The following is a 23,016-nucleotide window of genomic DNA, read 5'->3' as shown; positions in this document are numbered from 1 at the left end:
ATTACAGGGCCATTGAGTAGTGGATGTGTATTTTTTGGAGAATAAGGATATCATTTAGCGTCCTTTTAATTTTCCAGGTCAGATCAACTATTTAAAAACTTTATTTCTCTCAAAATGAAAATTGTGTAGCACAGAACAAATTAAAATGACTGTTGAATGACATGAATGCTAGATATCAGAATAATTTCAAGCCTGTATAAAAGCTCTCTAAATATGGCCTCATGGAACTGTAGAGATTGTCTGCAGCTTCTAATATAGCTAATAAGCTGTACTGTTAGAACAAAGCACATAGTTCCCTTTGTATGGGTTAAATGATCGGCATCCAAGTAAAAGCAAACAGTGGAAAAGATCACAGTGTATACAAAGTTCAGTGGAGAACAGGTTAGCTGAGACAGGTGGGAACTCCTAATAGGAAGAAATAGTTCATAGAAATCATTGTAAGAAACCAGGTCTGCTAGGCATGTGGAATCTCTACGAGGGGTTATTAATCTTGCTGGTATGTGTCATCATTATTAAATATCTAAAAATTATATGGGCAGCAAGAAGCCTTCCTCCTGGACCTATCCCTGTACCTTTAATAGGGAATTTGTGGACACTAAACTTCCAGCTCTATCCAGAGACGCTTATAAAGGTATGTACCGATTAAATCTATTGCAAGGCACAAGAATTCTTTTCCCAAATATTCACATGCTGTGTCTAATCTGTAAAAATACAAATGTATGTTTCTTTTTAATGTGAAAATATAGAAATATGGCTTTGTTCTATAACAATACATGTACAGTATACCATTGAAAATTTAGAAAGGCATTTTATTCCTATATTATCTATTCCTGCATCAATTTGCTTATTGTGTTTTATCATCGTCAATCATGCTGTCACTGTTTTTCTACTTTACTATTTTGTGTTATTGAATAGCTTCAATATTGCTTATCTATTGCTTATCTTTGTAGTTATTCAGTCATTAGGCAACTTTACCCAAAGCAGGTTGCTCTGTTTTTAGTGCAGCATGGCATTATCTGATCTTTTACCTAAGGTTTCTTAACCCCTATCCCAAACTTGGCTGAAACAGAGTTTTTCATTTTAGCTTTTTGTTGATATTCAGGGCTCATTTTCATGGGTTATCAACAGATATATACATATTAAAATATTAGGTTGCAACATACGTAGCTCAATTGAAAGGCAAACATTTCCAACTATAACAACAATGCCAGGCCAATGGTGAATCCCAAGGTAGTGATCAAGTTCCCATTAAACCCAAAATTGAGAAATTGGTTGAATGACCTAAAGCTGAACTCCAGGCAAACAACTAACTACACAGATGAATACTGTACCTACATAAAAATATATTAGTACAGTATATGAGAACTGTTTTACCTACCAGAGGATTTTTTTTTTGTCCAACCAGGCCTAATTTCCATAGACAAAAAAGAGGGTATCCCAATGGGGGTCATTAGGAAAGCATAGCGGTTACTATTGGTAACAAAAGGACAGTACTAGAGTGGTATCTAAACAAAAAATATATTTTATTGGCAAACAGTAAAAGCAACAATGTGCTACACTCTGCTGTAAGTTGCAGCTTCACAGTGTCACCTTAATAGAAAACGGTACCTGAATAAGGTGCTTCATCATAGGACAGCAGGCAGGGACATGTAACAAGACAACATATATACAAATAAAACACAAAACGACGCCTAATATAATGCACAGGCAGGATACCAAGCCATAATAATCACAAGCGTGGATAATTTAATATAACAATGTATGTGTAATGATATGACATCAGGTTTGTGCATTACCCCGGGGGTGTTGAAAAGATAGTGAAACCGCTCTTTCCCAGATGCTTGATGGGATGATGGTAGTATCACAGGAATCATGGGGGGGGGGGGTCTGTGGAGTATTCAAGGTGAGGAGACATTTACTTTATCCATACAGCAGGGTCTTGGCTGCATGTAAGCCTCACTAGTACAGGCCACTGATAACAACAATAATGGAACACATTGTCAATGTCACTGGGATCTTTTGGACATCCAGATACGATAATGAAATATAATTTTTCCATTGGGTCAGATGGCAAAGGTTGGTCACCTTCCTCTATTCAAAAGATTAACTGGTAATACATCTTTAAGTAGAGAGAATATATCACAGGCAACTTGTACACTTGCTGTTATTCATCACTATTAATGCAGATCGATTTAATTGTGCTGACAGGTGGAATGTCATCCGCCGCATCAGTGGGAGAGGTACAAGCAGTGGGTCGGCCAGCAGAGGACTGTCAGTTATGTAAGGGAAGAGGAGTAGATGACAGGAGGATGCTAAAGGTTTAAGCCATGGGCATATCAAGGTCTAATGCATAATGTTCTAGATATGGCTTAGGTACTTTACCACTGTGAACACTTCCCTCCAGGCTGTCTTCATTCCCATGTCCTCTCTGCACTTGGTGCTGTGTATGATACTGACTCTGCAGGTTTGCTTTCCAAACATGTGGTGTAAAGAGAATCGGTACTGTAAGGACCAGACCAGCTCTTGCTGAATCACTCGTGGCACAGCTCAGTGTACATTTCCTCCTGTTCGCTGCCTGCCAACACTAAATTCCATAGCCCTGCCACACAAAACAACCTTGTTCGACAGGGCAGCCCTGATTTGTCTCTGCTACAGTAAAATAAGACTTACATGCCCTGTACCTCCCCCAACTTGTGATGGACAGTGAAAGATGAAGCGGCAGCCCAGTGAGCTCTTCTCTCTGTCGCTCTACTCTCTCCTTCTCTCAGTATGCCACTTGTTAGCACATGAGCACAAATTTGTGCTAGAGGCACACTGTCAGATGTGCGACAGGGAGCAGGGAGATTACATTTCTTTTAGTGCGCACCCCGCATCACCGCTCTTCCGCTCTCATAACCGGGCTGATTCAATGTCGGGGGTGCGGTGGAGAGCAGAGAGATGACAATATCTCTCTCTGCCCACCCTGGATCACCACTCTTCTGCCCTCACAACAGGGCCTCTTCAATGTCGGAGGTGCGACGGGTAGCAGAGAGAGTGACACGTACCTTGGAGGTGAGCCTGATGTGCAGAGGGAGACCTCTCGTGTGGCTCTGGTTCCAGGATCACTGGAATGGAAACAGTGACCCTCGGAGCACAGCGGGATAGGAGAGCCTGCAGGGTCCGCTTGACTGGAGATGATGTCCGCTTGGCAGAGGCAGGAACAGGCTTGATTGCTGCGGATGCAGGAACGCTGAGAAGTAGCAGGCAGGTGCGCACAGATGCAGGACTGTAGGCAGATGCACACGGATGCAGGACTTGTAGGCAGATGCACACGGATGCAGGACAGCAGGCAGATGCACACGGATGCAGGACAGCAGGCAGGAGCAGGGTCAGACAAGCCAGGTCACAGCAGCAGATCAATCAGACAGAAGCAGCAGGCAGAGAATGGTCAAAGTCCAGGCAGAATCGGCAACAGGATAACAAACAAACAGGAACACAGAGCAGGTCAAAGGCAAGCCAAGGGGTCAGGACTGGAGACAGCAGCGAGGTCAGGAGAAGCCGGGTAACACTGGAGCAGATGCAGGTTTTGGATCAGGTACAGAATGAGCTGCAGATCAGACAGCAAGGATGCATTCTGAAGAGGCCCCTTTTAAGGATCACTGGGCGCCAAAGCTGCATTACTGTGCGAGCGTTCATGGTCTGTGCATGCGCATGTGCATTGGCGCATGTCTATTCACTGCTGAATGCCTATGGACTGGAACACATCCCAATGGACCCGTGCGCCCGTGGCCAGTTGCAGAGCCATGCGCAGTACGTCCATGACAGTGAGAGCTCTCTCTCGCCTGCCTCTGTGCTCAATGGACCAGTGCTGCCACCAATGCAGTGACAATCCACATCTGGTGGCAGGCAGCGTGGCAAGTGAAAAACCGCATCTAGTGGCAGGCGACGTGGCAATTGACAAGCTGCATCTGAAGGCAGGTGACGTGGCAAGTGACAATCCACATCTGGTGGCAGGTGATGTGCCAAGTGACAATCCGCATTTGGTGACAGCCGTCGTGGCAAGTGACAAGCTGCATCTGGTGGTGAGTGACAAGCTGCATCTGAAGGCAGGTGACGTGACAAGTGACAATTTGCATCTGGTGGCGGATGACGGTGGTGAGTGACACGCTCAGGGCTCCCACTGAATCTGCATTATGTTGAGTTGAACTATTTCATTTTATATTACAATGTAATAATAGAAATAATTAAATCATCCTGACACCACATCAACCATGGAGCTGTGATGATTGAAGCGCTAACACCAGCCAATGCCCCGACAAATTGCCCACGAAAAATTGCATACCCCCACATGAATCCCGACTCCCTGGGCCTTGGAACTTCTTCCACGCAGCTGGTCCCTGGTGCCAAAAAGGTCGGGGACCGCTGCTATAAGGGACTGCAAAGGACTGATTTTGAGTCAAAATTAAATACTTACTAAGTAAGCCAGTGTGTTCTCTGGTTCATACTCTGCCCTAATCCTGAAGTGCATGTCATCCCAAGAGAGAGAAGGATCTACCATAGTTACATAGTAGGTGAGGTTGAAAAAAGACACACGTCCATCAAGTCCAACCCAGTTCCAGATGGAACTGTTACGAAAATCCTGCATCTGGTTATTTTGTTCTTTATAAAACTCAGGTTAACTGAGCGCACGTTCTGACATTAGCACAATTGCTATATTGCGCAATTCCTGTATATCTTTGCTAATTAAATAACCAGTTTTATGTGTTGCCTGGAGCTGCTATGTGAAGCATTAGCATGTGTAACACTGTGTATTGTTACTGTTATGCAAAACTTTATCTAGCCACAAGATGGCAGTGCTCGGCAGCTTCGTTTATCACAAGGCCCAATACAGGAGTGCTGGGTACACTGGGACTTGTATGAGCTAAACAGGCCTTTTCATCCAGATTATCTTAGACTGAACTACACAGCCCAAGAGGGGTTGCAAAGAGGCAGGCGCATTTAAAAAGGTCACCACAATCTTTCCAGCCACATCCACAGAGGACAAATTTGGCCCCCCCAACAGGAAGGTCTTCAGTTTTGCCCTGCTGTGCTGAAGGACTGGGTCAGGGTGGTCCAAATCCACCCAACGCTCCCCTTGTTTCAAGTGTGTTTGTTGTTACCAGTTGCTTTGAGTTAAAGACATGTTGCGGTACCCCCGTAGGGGCTGCTGAGTAGTTTAAAACAATTTGCCAATCACCCCGCTTCTGACCTCCCCATCACCAAGTATAACACACCAAACAAACAATAGTTAAGTTTTCTTGCGCTTTATTTACAGGGATGTTCTGGGTTATCTATGGGTAGATATGAGATGCTCCACCAGACCCCACTTTATGAGGGTATAATCCATAACTGTAGCCATTTTTGGGTTACTGAACTTTCCCCTAGTAGATCCCTTCTGGAATCTATTGCTTCTCTGGGCTATTCGGACTATCCACTTTGTAAATTCCCCTGTACAGCGCTCCAAAGTTGAACAGAAGGCACTACTCTCAATAGTTCCTCTGTTGACTGATATGATTCCTTTGGAGTATTAATTCTTTAAGGTTAAATGCCTGAACCACCTTCTTCATGACCCGCATACTAACACCCTTCAGTCTTTGGAAGTTACTGTCTGTTATTGCTTGTATTGTATCCCGTAGCCACACAGCACATTACTTCACTCGTTCCTGCACTTGCTTCTTTAAGTTTCACTGACCTGCTCTCCACAATCAACGCTCTGTGTTCTTTGGTCACAGACAGTCGATCCGCCAATTCACTTCCTCCGCTTCACTCCTACTTCCTTTCCGCTTGCATGGTACATTCCCCGCATGGGAATTCCCGCCTCTTCCCCAGCGCTACATGCTGGCTTCCATGTGTTTCAGGCATCCACCCCGAACCTCCCTTGAAGGCATGCTCAAGGTTCTCCTCCTCCAGGGCCCCAGGTCCTCGGCCTTCCTGGCCTCGCCCTCTCTCGAACTCCAGACTCCACCACCTCCTCTCTCCGAAACATGTGACCCCAGCATATATGAGAGACCTCCTCTCGACCAAGCAAATCAATGATTGGTCAGAACTCTCACATGAGCTCCCTGCCACTCAGGTCTCAGTCCATCCTCTGCTTTCCAGAACAATCTCCAGTCCAGTCTTAGCAGAGAAGGTTTCTCTGAGCCTAAGCGTAGGTGGCCACACCCCCGGCTATCCTAACACTCCCACTCCTGAATCAAAACAACCAGGCCTAGAAAAAAACCACAGGCCTGGCCAAATATGCCTACATCTAAGTCCTACACTACCAAAAGACCACTATAGCACCTAAAGTAGAGGGCGCTACAGACATGTAGCAGTACAGGCCTCTATTTTTAGGCACAGATGCTATAGCACATCCAGCACGGCAGCTTACCACCCTTAACTGCCTTTACTAATACTGCCTGCAGGCCATCAGAGATAACCATTTTCGCCTTCGTTCCGGCAGAATCTTATAGGGAAATAACATATTTCAGAGTCCTAATTAAGTCCTCAGTACAGTACTTTTATGAGCCTCACAAAGCTAAGTTATGATATAGTATATATTGATATATACAGTATCAGAGCAAAAAGGGTGCTTTCCCTATCATTCCCCCTTTCATACTGGCAGGTAGTGCACTGTCTGTAAGGGAAATGAGGACGTCTTTATGTGTCTGGAGGTAGGGAGCCACATGGTGTTGAGGCACAGTGGCATTTTCCTTAGCAGGCTATCTATCCTATGTCACCAGGGATGCAGTCACTCCAGAAAAGCTTTGCATGCAGCTGATAGCTCAGATAAAATAGAGGTTGAATGTCCAAACAGACAGATGAATTTTAAAATTGAAGTAAGGACACTTGAATCGCCTTTGTTATAATATGCCACTTATATATTTCAGACATGTCAATAACTTGAGAGTATATAGTCAGCCTTTCTCTTTGATTTGTCTTTTACCTTCTTGTTTCATGAGTGTGTGATTTGAAATGAAAGGACCCCATAATGAAAAATATTGTTTTCTGATAACTGTATGCAAATAATGTAATGATAGTATTCAGTAATTTTAATACTCATATAACTGAATATGGCGTATAGTTATTAGAATAAAATATATTTAGCAATAATATTCCTACCAATCGGGTAATAGTTTTGAAGGTCAAAGATAATTTGTGGAAATTATTTTTTCAGACAATTATTAAACAATTATTAAACTAAATTTTGCCTCCTTTGTTCATATTATCTGATAATATCACTTGTACAGTAAGGCCGGGTTCACATATGTGCAGCCGCTGGTTCATGCCTGGGGTCCGGTGCGTGTCTGTTCACCGGTTCAGGTGCAATTCAGGTCATTAATGCTAACACTAAGGCTGGGTTCACATACAGTATATGCGAATTGGATGTGCATCCAATTCGCATGACAGGCGAGTGTGACCGGCTCTCAATGGACCCGGTTCACACAGGTTTGGGGCAGCCACGGTGCGGCTTGCAGAAGGGTCCTGTGCGTCTTTGGGTCCGATTCAGATGCGAATTCAGGCAAAAATTCGGACCTGAATCGCACCTGAACCAGTGATCAAGGACGCACCCGACCCCATGCTGTGAACAGCAGCCGCACATATGTGTCCCCAGCTTAAGTGTACCTTTAGCTTGCCATCTCGAGTAAGAAATTTGGTGCATCTCCAATAAATGTACAGATCAACTCATAACCATTAATGACAGATATGTTTTAGTGCACAGTCAGGTAACTGACTTCTTCATGTTTTTGAATTTTATAGTTTTATTTATTTATTTTATAACTTAGCATAACTTACAGCTTCCAAGTTTTTTTGTCAAAGCTTAATTGAACAAGCTGAGGTGAGAAGCTGATTGGGTACCATGCACAGCTGCATCAGATTTTGCACTCTCCAGTTTCAGGTTATCAACCCCAGTGTATAAAATTGAGAGATATAACCACTTCCTGACTGCCCCCTAGCAGATATACTGCTACGGTACACTTCCGCCTAGATGGCGCGCGCTGCCTGTGGGCCGCTTCTGCTGTGATTACTTACAGTAGAAGCCAATCTGTGAGTTCCGGGCTATGGATGTCTGTTAGCACCCGCCGATCGTCAGGCAGAGACACAGCCTATGTAAACAAGGCAGAGCTCCATTCTGACAGGGGGAATGTGATGGATTTTGTGTCCCTGCAAAGCAGGAAATAAAATCCATCACTTTCCTTAGTAAAAGCAGCACACAGTTTACACAAAAACACTGGCTAGGCACACAGTTAACCCTTTGATCACCCTAGATGTTTAACCCCTTCCCAGCCAGTGTCATTAGTACAGTGACAGTGCATATTTTTAGCACTGATCACCGTATTAGTGTCACTAGTTCTCACAAAATGTCAAAAGTGTCAGTTAGTGTCCAAATGTCTGCCGCAATATTAGTATTAAAAAATAAATAAAATAAAAATGCCAGTATATATACCATAGTTAGTAGATGCTATAACTTTTACGCAAACCAATCTATATACGCTTATTGGGATTTTTTTATCAAAAATGTGTAGCAGAATACATTTTGGCCTAAATTTATGAAGAAATTATATTTTTTACATTTTTTTATTGGATAGTTTTTATAGCAGAAAGTAAAAAATATTGTTGTTTTTTTTTTCAAAATTGTCTGTCTTTTTTTTAGTTTATAGCGCAAAAAATAACAAAACCTAGTGATGATCAATTACCACCGAAAGAAAGCTCTATTTGTGGGAAAAAAAATTACATAAATGTTATTTGGGTATAGCATTGCATGTCTGCGCAATTTTCAGTTAAAGTAACTCAGTGCTGTATCGCAAAAAAATGGCCAGGTCATGAAGGAGGGTAAATCTCCAGGAGGTCAAGTGGTTAATACAAAAATATTATTCTCATTCACAGCTTGCTAAACTCCATGGTAATATCTATACGTTGTGGCTTGGCGAGACTCCACTGGTGGTGCTGAATGGCTGCAGAGCTGTAAAAGATGGCATTGTGTCTCATTCTGAGGAGTTGTCAGGCCGTCCTGTGGCTGGCTTTTTAAGGGCAATTCTTCGTGGAAAAGGTAACAATATATTGCTCATTATGCATGTATTAACTTCAGTATGTAAATTGTGTTATATAAGGCCAACACTTATTTCTTATTTATCATGTATGTGTCATGATTAAATGCATGCATAGGTCTACGACTGAGTATGTATTTTTTTTTTTTTTGATGACCAACAGGACAAGGGGGTCTACTTTGCATCTTTAGTCCATGAACCCCTTGAAGGTAGGACATTTGGTATGAAGGCAGCAAAATGGGAAAGGTAACCAAGAGGAATTTGGCTGCTGAGAGCGAAGTGGAACAGGCCTAGTTGTGAGCACAGTAGAAAACACACAAGTAGTATCAGGGAAATGACCAAAGTCGGCAACAGGCAAGCATTCATGTACCAGATCAGTAAAGCAGGTGCAATATAAGGGAACAAGGTGATGTCAGCAACAGGCAGTTAGAGGTTAAAGGATTATTACAAGGCAGGGCATCATCAAAAGTGAAGCTGAGGTCAACAGATAGTTGGCAGAAGCAAGGGAAAGCAGGTCAGGTGAGGATACATCACCAATACTTAAGACTGTGCAGCACTGGTTCTCTGTAAGCATGTGTACACATGTCATGAAGGAGAGTGGCCATGACCCAGTACACATATCCACACCTTCAAACATGCAGCCGAACACCGCCCAAAAGTAAAGGGTAAACTTGTTTTTCTCTAAAGCATAGTAGACTTTTACCCTCAAGAAGCATTATAAAGCAGCCTGCCAAAGACTCACTCATGACAGTCTGAAAGCACTTAACACAAAAACAGCAAGCAGTACCTTGCAATATCAGTGGTTGTCTACTCAGAAAAAGCACAAAATACATAATAAGTCCAGCATCCCACAAGCACCTTGACGTGTTTCACACCTTTGATGCTTACTCATAAGGTCCCATGGAGTCTGAAAGCACTGGCACATCGAACATATACAGTAGTTCAATTTTCATAGATCCTGTAGAAGAACTAAATTTATATCCCATTCCTTCCTGCGGAACCAATATCTCATTAAAATATTTTTATTAAACAGCTAGGATCAGACAACAAAGCTTGCTAAAATCCTATAAAGTTTTTTTGTTTTTTTTAATAATAATTTATTTTACAAATCTGCAGTAATATTTTGTACACCAAGTTACAAAAGATAATTTGCATTTTCTTAGGTATAATCACATCTAATGGACACATGTGGAAACAGCACAGACGTTTTGCGTTAATGACCCTAAGAAACCTTGGGCTTGGAAAATGTGGCCTGGAGTCACGTATACAAGAAGAAGCTTGCTGTCTGGTGGAGTCTTTTAAAACTAAGAATGGTTAGTCTGATGAGTTTTACCCAGACAATGATTTTTACTGTTTATATTTCAAATGTGTACTGAACAGAATGATTAAGCATGTGGGTCAATATGCTTAATATAAAGAATAACAATTGTACAAAAAACAGAATGACAGATTTCAAAATGAATGCTGATCTCCTGTCCTCACTGCTCTTCAGCTGAATGATGATAAGGAAGGCATCTGAGGGTGTACAACATTTTTATGGTGAACTTCTGTCTCCATTCTGCCTGAGCTTAGCAAGGACAAGGGATCTGTCTTTGCATAGAAAATGCTGCTGTCATTATGTATTGCTGTACAAAAGCTTGAGAAACAACCCCTAAGGTAGTACAGAAAATAAGTAAGATTTCAACATACAGTAATCCATTTGCAAACAAAGATATTTCAGGGTACTGAGATCAGCAAAGGTGAATTCTCATGGGTTGGTATTACTTTTAGTGACAAGAAAAAGATGTCAAACATAAATAATCCTTATATTTTTAGGAGAATCTTTTGATCCCTCAGAAATGATCACCAATTCTGCAGTAAATGTAATTTCTGCTGTGGTTTTTGGGCATCGTTTTTCGATCGATGATGGGATTTTTCAAAACTTGGTCAAATGTAATCATAGTCTACTTGAGATTATTGGCTCAGCATGGGGAAGGGTAAGTCCCAGTTAAGAAAGACATTTATTTTTCTAATTTTTGTCATGAGTTGACAATTGAGTACTTTTAAATTATGGTGTTTTTTGTGGCCCAGCTATACGATTCTTTTCCATGGCTAATGAAACATCTACCTGGCCCTCATCAGAAAGCCTTTGAAATTATGGAATACTTACATCAGTTTACAGACAACGAGATCCGAATTCATAAGGAGAATGGATCATTAGAGCAACCTCAAGATGTCATTGACTACTATCTGGCCCACATTTCAAAGGTAGAAAATTAAGTAGTAAAAGATGCAAAGACTATGTTTAAAGTGTGGCAACCAATTACACTTACTGCCTTTCACTGGGGTACTTTGTTTGCATTATAATTGCATAGCACTATCATATCATTTTGCAATACCCTCTTAAATTTTTCTTGTAGAATGATCCTGATTTACAAAAGCTAGTTGAAATATATCTGTATTTATATAAAAACTGACTCACACTTTCCGTCCCTGTGCTGTGCACATTATATAGTCATCGACTACATTAGTTATCTTCATTTAACCACATTACATAGTAGGTGAGGTTGGAAAAAGACACAAGTCCATCACGCCCAACCTATGTGTGTGATTATATGTCAGTATCACATTGTATATCCCTGTATGTTGTGGTCGTTCAGGCAGTGGCGTATCTAAGGTATGGCAGCCATGGCAAGTGCCATGGGCGCCATGGGGGGGAAGGGGCGGCAAAAAGCCACCCTCTGCATGAAAAAACCCCCCCACCTGTCCTCCCAGACTAATATAGCCCCCGGCGCCGCGGCCAGCCTGCAGGATCGCGGTACTGGTGTTCTATCAGATGGCTGTCAGGCTCGGTTTAGGCTGAGGGAGGCTCTGTCAGCAGGGAGGGGCGGGGCAGGGAGCTCCACTGATGCTCTGACCCTGCCCTGCCCCGCCCCATATACTCTGTATGTGCTCGGAGCACTGACATCGCCTCTCCTGGACCACGAATATTCCCGCCCCCTACCGCTGTAAGCCCCGCCCCTACCGCCGTAAGCCCCACCCCTACATCAGAAAGCTCCGCCTCCGGACCTCTGAGATGTGAGCCCGGCTGGTCAGGTAGGTCTTTCTACCTATAGACTCAGTGTTACTAAACCCTCCCTGACAATGTTCTTTACCCCCCTGTATAGCTGTGCATTGCTGAAAGCTTAAATTTTAAAACTGGCTACTTGGTCATCTGCTGTAGTATGTCACATTTGCAATCTGGTCATCTGCTGTAGTATGTCACATTCGCAGTCTGGTCATCTGCTGTAGTCGCATTCGCAGTCTGGTCATCTCCTGTAGTCGTATTCACAGTCTGGTCATCTGCTGTAGTCGCATTCGCATTCTGGTCATCTCCTGTAGTATGTCGCATTCGCATTCTGGTCATCTCCTGTAGTATGTCACATTTGCAGTCTGGTCATCTGCTGTAGTCGCATTCGCATTCTGGTCATCTCCTGTGGTATGTCGCATATGCATTATGGTCATCTCCTGTAGTATGTCGCATTCGCAGTCTGGTCATCTGCTGTAGTCGCATTCGCAGTCTGGTCATCTCCTGTAGTATGTCGCATTCGCAGTCTGGTCATCTGCTGTAGTCGCATTCGCAGTCTGGTCATCTGCTGTAGTCGCATTCGCAGTCTGGTCATCTCCTGTAGTCACATTCGCAGTCTGGTCATCTCCTGTAGTCACATTTGCAGTCTAGTCATCTGCTGTAGTCGCATTCGCAGTCTGGTCATCTCCTGTAGTCGCATTCGCAGTCTGGTCATCTCCTGTGTCGCATTCGCAATCTGGTCATCTCCTGTAGTATGTCGCATTCGCAGTCTGGTCATCTCCTGTAGTCGCATTCGCAGTCTGGTCATCTCCTGTGTAGCATTCGCATCCTGGTCATCTCCTGTAGTATGTCGCATTCGCAGTCTGGTCATCTGCTGTAGTCGCATTCGCAGTCTGGTCATCTCCTGTAGTATGTCGCGTTCGCAGTCTGGTCATCTCCTGTAGTATGTCGCATTCGCAGTCTGGTCATCTCCTGTAGTCGCATTCGCAGTCTGGTCATCTTCTGTAGTCGCATTCGCAGTCTAGTCATCTGCTGTAGTCGCATTCGCAGTCTGGTCATCTGCTGTAATCGCATTCGCAGTCTGGTCATCTCCTGTAGTCACATTCGCAGTCTGGTCACCTCCTGTAGTCGCATTCGCAGTCTGGTCATCTCCTGTAGTCGCATTCTCAGTCTGGTCATCCCCTGTAGTCACATTCGCAGTCTGGTCATCTCCTGTAGTTGCATTCGCAGTCTGGTCATCTGCTGTAGTTGCATTCGCAGTCTGGTCATCTCCTGTAGTCGCATTCGCAGTCTGGTCATCTCCTGTAGTCGCATTCGCAGTCTGGTCATCTCTTGTAGTCGCATTCGCAGTCTGGTCATCTCCTGTAGTATGTCGCATTCGCAGTCTGGTCATCTCCTGTAGTCACATTTGCAGTCTGGTCATCTCTTGTAGTCGCATTTGCAGTCTGGTCATCTCCTGTAGTATGTTGCATTCGCAGTCTGGTCATCTCCTGTAGTATGTCACATTCGCAATCTGGTCATCTGCTGTAGTATGTCGCATTCGCAGTCTGGTCATCTCCTGTAGTATGTTGCATTCGCAATCTGGTCATCTCCTGTAGCATGTCACATTCGCAGTCTGGTCATCTCCTGTAGTATGTCGCATTCGCAGTCTGGTCATCTGATGTAGTCGCATTCGCAGTCTAGTTATCTCCTGTAGTCACATTCGCAGTCTAGTCATCTCCTGTAGTCACATTCGCAGTCTAGTCATCTCCTGTAGTCACATTCGCAGTCTGGTCATCTCTTGTAGTCGCATTCGCAGTCTGGTCATCTCCTGTAGTATGTCGCATTCGCAGTCTGGTCATCTCCTGTAGTATGTTGCATTCGCAATCTGGTCATCTCCTGTAGCATGTCACATTCGCAGTCTGGTCATCTCCTGTAGTATGTCGCATTCGCAGTCTGGTCATCTGATGTAGTCGCATTCACAGTCTAGTTATCTCCTGTAGTCACATTCGCAGTCTAGTCATCTCCTGTAGTCACATTCGCAGTCTACTCATCTCCTGTAGTCACATTCGCAGTCTGGTCATCTCTTGTAGTCGCATTCGCAGTCTGGTCATCTCCTGTAGTATGTCACATTCGCAATCTGGTCATCTCCTGTAGTATGTCACATTCGCAGTCTGGTCATCTCCTGTATTCGCAGTCTGGTCATCAGCTGTAGTCACATTCGCAGTCTGGTCATCAGCTGTAGTCACATTCGCAGTCTGGTCATCAGCTGTAGTCACATTCGCAGTCTGGTCATCTCCTGTAGTATGTCACATTCGCAATCTGGTCATCTCCTGTAGTATGTCACATTCGCAGTCTGGTCATCTCCTGTATTCGCAGTCTGGTCATCAGCTGTAGTCACAGTCGCAGTCTGGTCATCAGCTGCAGTCACATTCGCAGTCTGGTCATCTGCTGTAGTCACATTCGCAGTCTATTTAAAAGTAGTACCTGCTGTTGCACAAATCACTTTATTACACTTTTATTTCTGATATTTATGGCTATGCATATTAATTTAATCCATATTGAGCACCATATTTGATTGGCTGCTTCTGCTTGGCATATACACACAATCAAATAGTGCTCAATATGGATTAAATAAATAGATATCATAAAGTTTAATAAAGTGATTTGTGCAATAAGCTCCTTAAACATTCTACATTCAGTGAAAGTTCATGCAGAGCAAACTTTGCAGTACATGAACTTTCACTTAATGTAGAATGTTTAATGACCAGGGGCTAACTGATCCATTGGGCTGTTTATGTAGTACTAATCCATAATTTGTTAATAGAAAGATTAAAGAGCTTGACTTGTAGTTTTGTTAGCTGTTTTTTTTTTTTTTTTTGACAGGAGCGCAGTTTCAGTGCTTGCCATAGGTGCCATTTTCACTAGATACGCCTCTGCGTTCAGGTGCTTATCTAATAGTTTTTTTAAACTATTGATGCCCCCCGCTGAAACCACCACCTGTGGAAGGGAATTCCACATCCTTGCCGCTCTTACAGTAAAGAACCCTCTACGCAGTTTAAGGTTAAACCTCTTTTCTTCTAATTTTAATGAGTGGCCATATGTCTTATTAAACTCCATTCCGCAAAAAAGTTTTATCCTTATTGTGGGGTCACCAGTACGGTATTTGTAAATTTAAATCATATCCCCTTTCAAGCGTCTCTTCTCCAGAGAGAATAAGTTCAGTGCTCGCAACCTTTCTTCATAACTAATATCCTCCAGACCCTTTATTAGTTTTGTTGCCCTTCTCTGTACTCGCTCCATTTCCAGTACATCCTTCCTGAGGACTGGTGCCCAGAACTGGACAGCATACTCCAGGTGAGGCCGGACCAGAGTCTTGTAGAGTGGGAGAATTATTGTTTTATCTCTGGAGTTAATCCCCTTTTTAATGTATGCCAATATTCTGTTTTCTTTGTTAGCAGCAGCTTGTCATTGCATGCCATTGCTGAGCCTATCATTTACTACGACCCCCAGGTCCTTTTCCATCCAAGATTCCCCCAGAGGTTCTCCCCCCAATGAGTATATTGCAACATATTTTTGCCACCCAAATGCATTATTTTTAATTTTTCTCAGATCTTCTTGCAAGGTTTCCACATCCCGCGGAGAAGTTATTGCCCTTCTTAGCTTAGCATCGCCTGCAAATACAGGGATTGAACTGTTTACCCCATCCTCCAGGTCCTTTATGAACAAATTAAATAGAATTGGTCCCAGCACAGAACCCTGGGGGACCCCACATCCCACCCCTGACCATTCTGAGTACTCCCCATTTATCACCACCCTCTGAACTCGCCCTTGTAGCCAGTTTTCAATCCATGTACTCACCCTATGGTCCATGCCAACGGACCTTACAAACATCTTGTGAATTCACATCTTGTGAATTCTTTTTAAAAACTTCTTGCAGATGTATACAGACATCAAAGTTGCACTACAATGAATATGCAGAATAGACCAGAATATTGCACATTGGCACAGCTACTGTGTACTCCAGTTCTTTTCTCTCTATTGATTCATATTTAGCTTAATCAGGTAAAAACACTTCAGCAGTATCAAGATTATAAATTGCTGTGTTGAAGGCCTGGTTCACACTGGTTCAATTTCAGATGTGACCTGAGCTGCACAGAATCACATGACAATGGAAATCATATTGATTTCAATGGTGCCTGTTCACATCATTGCAATGCAGCTATGATGCAATTTTAGGGAAGGTACAGTGTCTTGCAAAAGTATTCACCCCCCCCCCCTTGGCTTTTTACCTTTTTTGTTACATTACAGCCTTTAGTTCAATGTTTTTTTAATCTGAATTATATGTGATGGATCAGAACACAATAGTCTAAGTTGGTGAAGTAAAATTAGAAAAATATATACATAAAACTATTTTTCAGAAATAAAAAAATGATAATTGGTATGTGCGTATATATTCACCCCCTTTGTTATGAAGCCCATAAAAAGCTCTGGTGCAACCAATTACCTTCAGAAGTCACATATTTAGTGAAATGATGTCCATCTGTGTGCAATCTAAGTGTCGCATGATCTGTCATTACACATACTCACCTTTTTGAAAGGCCTCAGAGGCTGCAACACCTAAGCAAGAGGCACCACTAACCAAACACTGCCATGAAGACCAAGGAACTCTCCAAACACGTAAGGGACAATGTTGTTGAGAAGTACAAGTCAGGTTAGGTTATAAAAAAATATCCAAATCTTTGATGATCCCTAGGAGCACCATCAAATCTATCATAACCAAATGGAAAGAACGTGGCACAACAGCAAACCTGCCAAGTGACGACCGCACACCAAAACTCATGGACCGGGCAAGGAGGGCATTAATCAGAGAGGCAGCACAGAGACCTAAGGTAACCCTGCAGGAGCTGCTGAGTTCCACGGCAGAGACTGGAGTATCTGCACATAGGACGACAATAAGCCGTACGCTCCATAGAGTTTGGCTTTATTGCAGAGTGGCCAGAAGAAAGCCATTACTTTCAGCAAAAAAACAAAATAGCGCGTTTTGAGTTTGCGAAAAAGCATGTGGGAGACTCCCAAAATGTATGGAGGAAGGTGCTCTGGTCTGATGAGACTGAAATTTTACTTTTTGGCCATCAAAGAAAACGCTATGTCTGGCGCAAACCCAACACATCACATCACCCAAAGAACACCATCCTCACAGTGAAACATGGTGGTGGCAGCATCATGCCGTGGGGATGTTTTTCAGCAGTCGGGACTGGGAAACTGGTCTGAGTTGAGGGAAAGATGAATGGTGCTAAATACAGGGATATTCTAGAGCAAAACCTGTACCACTCCGTGTGTGATTTGAGGCTAAGACGGAGGTTCACCTTCCAGCAGGACAATGACTCCAAACACACAGCTACAGCAACACTTCAGTGGTTTAAGGGGAAACATGTAAATGTGTTGGAAAGGCCTAGTCAAAGCCCTGACCTCAATCCAATAGAAAATCTGTGGTCAGACTTAAAGATTGCTGTTCACAAGTGCAAACCATCCAACTTGAAGGAGCTGGAGCAGTTTTGCAAGGAGGAATGGGCAAAAATACCAGTGGTAAGATGTGGCAAGCTCATAGAGACTTATACAAAGCGACTTGGAGCTGTGATAGCCGCAAAAGGTGGCTCTACAAAGTATTGACTTTAGGGGGGTGAATAGTTATGCACATTGACTTTTTCTGTTATTTTGTCCTATTTGTTGCTTGCTTCACAATAAAAAAAAAACATCTTCAAAGTTGTGGACATGTTCTATAAATTAAATGATGCAAATCCTCAAACGATCCATGTTTCCATGTTAATTCCAGGTTGTGAGGCAACAAAACACAAAAAATGCCAAGGGGCTGAATACTTTTGCAAAGCACTGTACATGTGCTACTTTGGTGCAATTAAGTGCCCTTTTTTGCCCCATAGACTTCAATGGAAGCACATCAAAATCGCATGTACACAGATTTTTTATGTGATTTCGGTGCATTTTCCCCCCAACTCTTCTCCTCCTCCTCCTTCCCCTGCACCAGTATGAAACTCGAGTGAAGTATAAAAAATACTTTTCACTTTTCAGGCCTTAGACCCCGTTCACACCGGTGTAGCATCATGTCATGATTTGACGTCATGATTTGTCATGATTTGACAGGTCCAAATCGCATGACAATTCGCACCCTATTGTCAGTAATGGATGTTCAAATCGGTGCAACACTGACTTTGCGGTGCCACACTGATTTGAAAAAAAAGTACCTGCACTATTTTTGCTGCTTTCAGGTGCGACTTGCATAGACATTTATGCATGAAGTCGCACAGATGTCACCCAAGTTGCACCTAAAGTTGCACTGAGATGCAACTTTGAAATCACGCAATTTCAAGTGAAGTGGCACGATTTCAAAGTCGGATTTGGTGTGAACGAAAACTGTCTTAAATTTCACACAAACACAAAAAAATATAAAATGATAAAGAGAACAACATCTTCATTGGAGATTGTGGTGTTCTTCTTTCTTTACAATTGTTACATTCCTGGGGGGGACCCTCTTAAGAAGTCCCCCCCCCAGGGATGTCACACATAAGGGTGGAGCCTGTCCTCACCACGTTATTACGTTTGTGAGTACAGCCATGCGGCTATTGTGATTGCTGGCAGCAGTGTGGTTGCAATATCTGTGGTTCTATTGTTCCTGATCCTCATCGCAAGTTAAACACTTGATACGCTGCATATTTTTATATTTATTTGAGCACATTTGGATTGTTTATTCTTTTGCTGTTAAAATGGAAAGCACTATATGTGTTTTTATTGCTCTGAGGGAGCTATGAATAAGAATCTGTCCCCTTGTAGGTTAAGCTTTATATGGAATGTTCTGCTGAAGCTGGAAGCGATCATAACTATCATTTACTTACTAGTGCCTGTTTAGACCTCTTATGCCGTGTACACAAGAGCGAAATGTCCGACAGAAAAAGTCCGACGAGAGCTGCTCCATTGGACTTTTTACGTTGAAAATTCTGATGGACCTAGAAAGAGAACATGTTCTAAATTTTTCCGACGGAACCAATTCCTATCGGGAAAACCACTTGTCTGTATGCTGTTCCGAGGTACGAAAAACGATGCATGCTCTGAAGCAAGTACGAGACGGCAGCTATTGGCTACTGGGTATTGAACTTCCGTTCTCTAGTCCCATCATACGTGTTGTACGTCACCGCGTTCTGGACGGTCGGAATTTGGTGTGACCATGTGTATGCAAGACAGCTTGAGCGGAATTCCGTCGGAACTCCGTCGGAAAAACCTTCAGAGTTTATTCCGACGGGAAAACTGGTCGTGTGTACAGGGCATTATAGTTTGCAGGTCAATAGTTAGCTGAGTGGATTTACATATACACACTGGGTTTTCTTACACACAAGGTATGTTTATGCATGGAACTTTTTAATTTTTTGAGGAACTTTTTTCACTTTTACTTTTTATACATTTGTTTTTATGAATTTATTATATGAATTGTATGTAGATGTATGAATTGTTCTCATATTCTCCTATATTTCTTAGTTTGTTTACACTGATCAATTGATTTATTCAATTAGGTGTTGTTGTGTATACAGGCATACCCCACTTTTAAGTACGCAATGGGGTTTATTTACTAAAGCTGGAAAGTGCAAAATCAGGCTCATTTCTGCATAGAAACCTTTTGAGCACAGTGTGCCGAAAAATGTTTTCAAAGAAATTGAGCGTGCCGATTTTGTAACAAAAAAAGTCAACTTCACACTCTCAATCACGAAAAGGATTTTTTATAAAGTAAATGCTGTAAACCACTTTAGTAGTGAGAAATTAACATCCTGCACTCTCACACCTCAGATCAGCTCCAATTCATGCGCCTTCACACCTCGGATCACTGTCCCACCTGCAAATCTGTCCCACCACTATACCCCCCTGCTCATCTGCCCCACCACTGTACTACCCTGCACATATGCCCTGAGACTGTAACCCCCTGCTCATCTGCCCCACCACTGTAACCCCCTGCTCATCTGCCCCACCACTGTAACCCCCTGTGCATCTGCCCCACCACTGTAACATCCTGCTCATCTGCCCCAGCACTGTAACCCCCTGCTCATCTGCCCTAACATTGTAACCCCCTGCTCATCTGCCCCACCATTGTACCACCCTGCTCATTTGCCCCACCAATGTACCCCCTTTCTCATCTGCCCCACCAATGTACCCCCTTTCTCATCTGCCCCACAAATGTACCCCCTTTCTCATCTGCCCCACCACTGTACCCCCCTTCACATCTGCCCCACCACTGTAACCCCCTGCTCATTTGTCCCACCACTGTACCACCCTGCTCATCTGTCCCACCACTGTATCACCCTGCTCTTCTGTCCCACCACGATACCACCCTGCTCTTCTGTCACACCACTGTACCACCTTGCTCTTCTGTCCCACCACTGTACCACCCTGCTCTTCTGTCCCACCACTGTACCACCCTGCTCTTATGTCCCACTATTGTACCACCCTGCTCTTCTGTCCCACCACTGTAACCCCCTTTCTCATCTGTCCCACCACTGTATCACCCTGCTCTTCTGTCTCACCACGGTACCACCCTGCTCTTCTATCCCACCACTGTACCACCCTGCTCTTCTGTCCCACCACTGTACCACCCTGCTCTTATGTCCCACTATTGTACCACCCTGCTCTTCTGTCCCACCACTGTAACCCCCTTTCTCATCTGCCCCACCACTGTACCTCTCTGCACATCTGCTCCACTGCTGTACCCCCATGCTCTTCTGTCTCACTCCTGAATCACCTTCTCATCTAAGCTAACACTGAACTTATCTGCTCATCTGCCTCACCACTGTAACCCCCTCTCTCATCTGCCCCCCCCCCCACTGTACCTACTGCACATCTGTCCCACCACTGTACCCCCTGCTCTTCTGCCCCATCACTGTAACCCCCCTGCCCATGTGTTCCACCGATGTACCTCCTTTCTCCTCTGTACCCCCCTGCACATCTGCCCCACCACTGTAACCCCCTGCTCATTTGTCCCACCACTGTACCACCCTGCTTATCTGTCCCACCACTGTATCTCCCTGCTCTTCTGTCCCACCACGGTACCACCCTGCTCTTCTGTCCCACCACTGTAACCCCCTTTCTCATCTGTCCCACCACTGTATCACCCTGCTCTTCTGTCTCACCACGGTACCACCCTGCTCTTCTATCCCACCACTGTACCACCCTGCTCTTCTGTCCCACCACTGTACCACCCTGCTCTTATGTCCCACTATTGTACCACCCTGCTCTTCTGTCCCACCACTGTAACCCCCTTTCTCATCTGCCCCACCACTGTACCTCTCTGCACATCTGCTCCACTGCTGTACCCCCATGCTCTTCTGTCTCACTCCTGAATCACCTTCTCATCTAAGCTAACACTGAACTTATCTGCTCATCTGCCTCACCACTGTAACCCCCTCTCTCATCTGCCCCCCCCCCCCCCCCACTGTACCTACTGCACATCTGTCCCACCACTGTACCCCCTGCTCTTCTGCCCCATCACTGTAACCCCCCTGCCCATGTGTTCCACCGATGTACCTCCTTTCTCCTCTGTACCCCCCTGCACATCTGCCCCACCACTGTAACCCCCTGCTCATTTGTCCCACCACTGTACCACCCTGCTTATCTGTCCCACCACTGTATCTCCCTGCTCTTCTGTCCCACCACGGTACCACCCTGCTCTTCTGTCCCACCACTGTAACCCCCTTTCTCATCTGTCCCACCACTGTATCACCCTGCTCTTCTGTCTCACCACGGTACCACCCTGCTCTTCTATCCCACCACTGTACCACCCTGCTCTTCTGTCCCACCACTGTACCACCCTGCTCTTATGTCCCACTATTGTACCACCCTGCTCTTCTGTCCCACCACTGTAACCCCCTTTCTCATCTGCCCCACCACTGTACCGCTCTGCACATCTGCTCCACTGCTGTACCCCCATGCTCTTCTGTCTCACTCCTGAATCACCTTCTCATCTAAGCTAACACTGAACTTATCTGCTCATCTGCCTCACCACTGTAACCCCCTCTCCCATCTGCCCCCCCCCCCCCCCACTGTACCTACTGCACATCTGTCCCACCACTGTACCCCCTGCTCTTCTGCCCCATCACTGTAACCCCCCTGCCCATGTGTTCCACCGATGTACCTCCTTTCTCCTCTGTACCCCCCTGCACATCTGCCCCACCACTGTAACCCCCTGCTCATTTGTCCCACCACTGTATCACCCTGCTCTTCTGTCTCACCACGGTACCACCCTGCTCTTCTGTCACACCACTGTACCACCCTGCTCTTCTGTCCCACCACTGTACCACCCTGCTCTTCTGTCCCACCACTGTACCACCCTGCTCTTATGTCCCACTATTGTACCACCCTGCTCTTCTGTCCCACCACTGTAACCCCCTTTCTCATCTGCCCCACCACTGTACCTCTCTGCACATCTGCTCCACTGCCGTACCCCCATGCTCTTCTGTCTCACTCCTGAATCACCTTCTCATCTAACCTAACACTGAACTGATCTGCTCATCTGCCCCCCCCCACTGTACCTACTGCACATCTGTCCCACCACTGTACCCCCTGCTCCTCTGCCCCACCGCTGTAACCCTCTGCTCATCTGTCCCACCAATGTACCCCCTTTCTCCTCTGCCCCAACACTGAACCCCCCCTGCTCATCTTTCCCACCACTGTAACCCCCTTCTTATCTGTCCCACCACTGTACCTGCTCTTCTGCCCCACCCCTGTAACCCCCTGCTCATGTGTTCCATCAATGTACCTTCTTTCTCCTCTGTACCCCCTGCTCCTCTGTCCACCAATGTAACCCCCTGCAAATCTGTCACACCAATGTACCTCCTTTCTCATCTGGCCCAACACTGAACCCCCCCCCCCCCCGCTCATCTGCCCCAT

The 23,016-nt window shown here is 44.7% G+C and overlaps 1 protein-coding gene across 1 annotated transcript in view; it reads left to right on the top strand.

Annotated features, from left to right (window-relative positions):
• Positions 1-340: 340 nt before the first annotated feature.
• The window catches only part of LOC141147573 (cytochrome P450 2J6-like), a 43,330-nt gene continuing 20,654 nt past the window's right edge, over positions 341-23,016 (top strand). The window contains exons 1-5 of the mRNA XM_073634802.1: positions 341-631; positions 8,887-9,049; positions 10,211-10,360; positions 10,863-11,023; positions 11,118-11,294. Coding sequence (XP_073490903.1) covers positions 461-631; positions 8,887-9,049; positions 10,211-10,360; positions 10,863-11,023; positions 11,118-11,294 — 822 coding nt within the window. The 5' untranslated portion in view covers positions 341-460. The remainder of the gene's footprint in view (positions 632-8,886; positions 9,050-10,210; positions 10,361-10,862; positions 11,024-11,117; positions 11,295-23,016) is intronic.

The sequence above is a fragment of the Aquarana catesbeiana genome, linkage group LG01 (genome assembly GCF_042186555.1).
Source record: "Aquarana catesbeiana isolate 2022-GZ linkage group LG01, ASM4218655v1, whole genome shotgun sequence".
NCBI classification, from domain to species: domain Eukaryota; kingdom Metazoa; phylum Chordata; class Amphibia; order Anura; family Ranidae; genus Aquarana; species Aquarana catesbeiana.
This window is presented reverse-complemented; position numbering and strand designations above follow the sequence as displayed.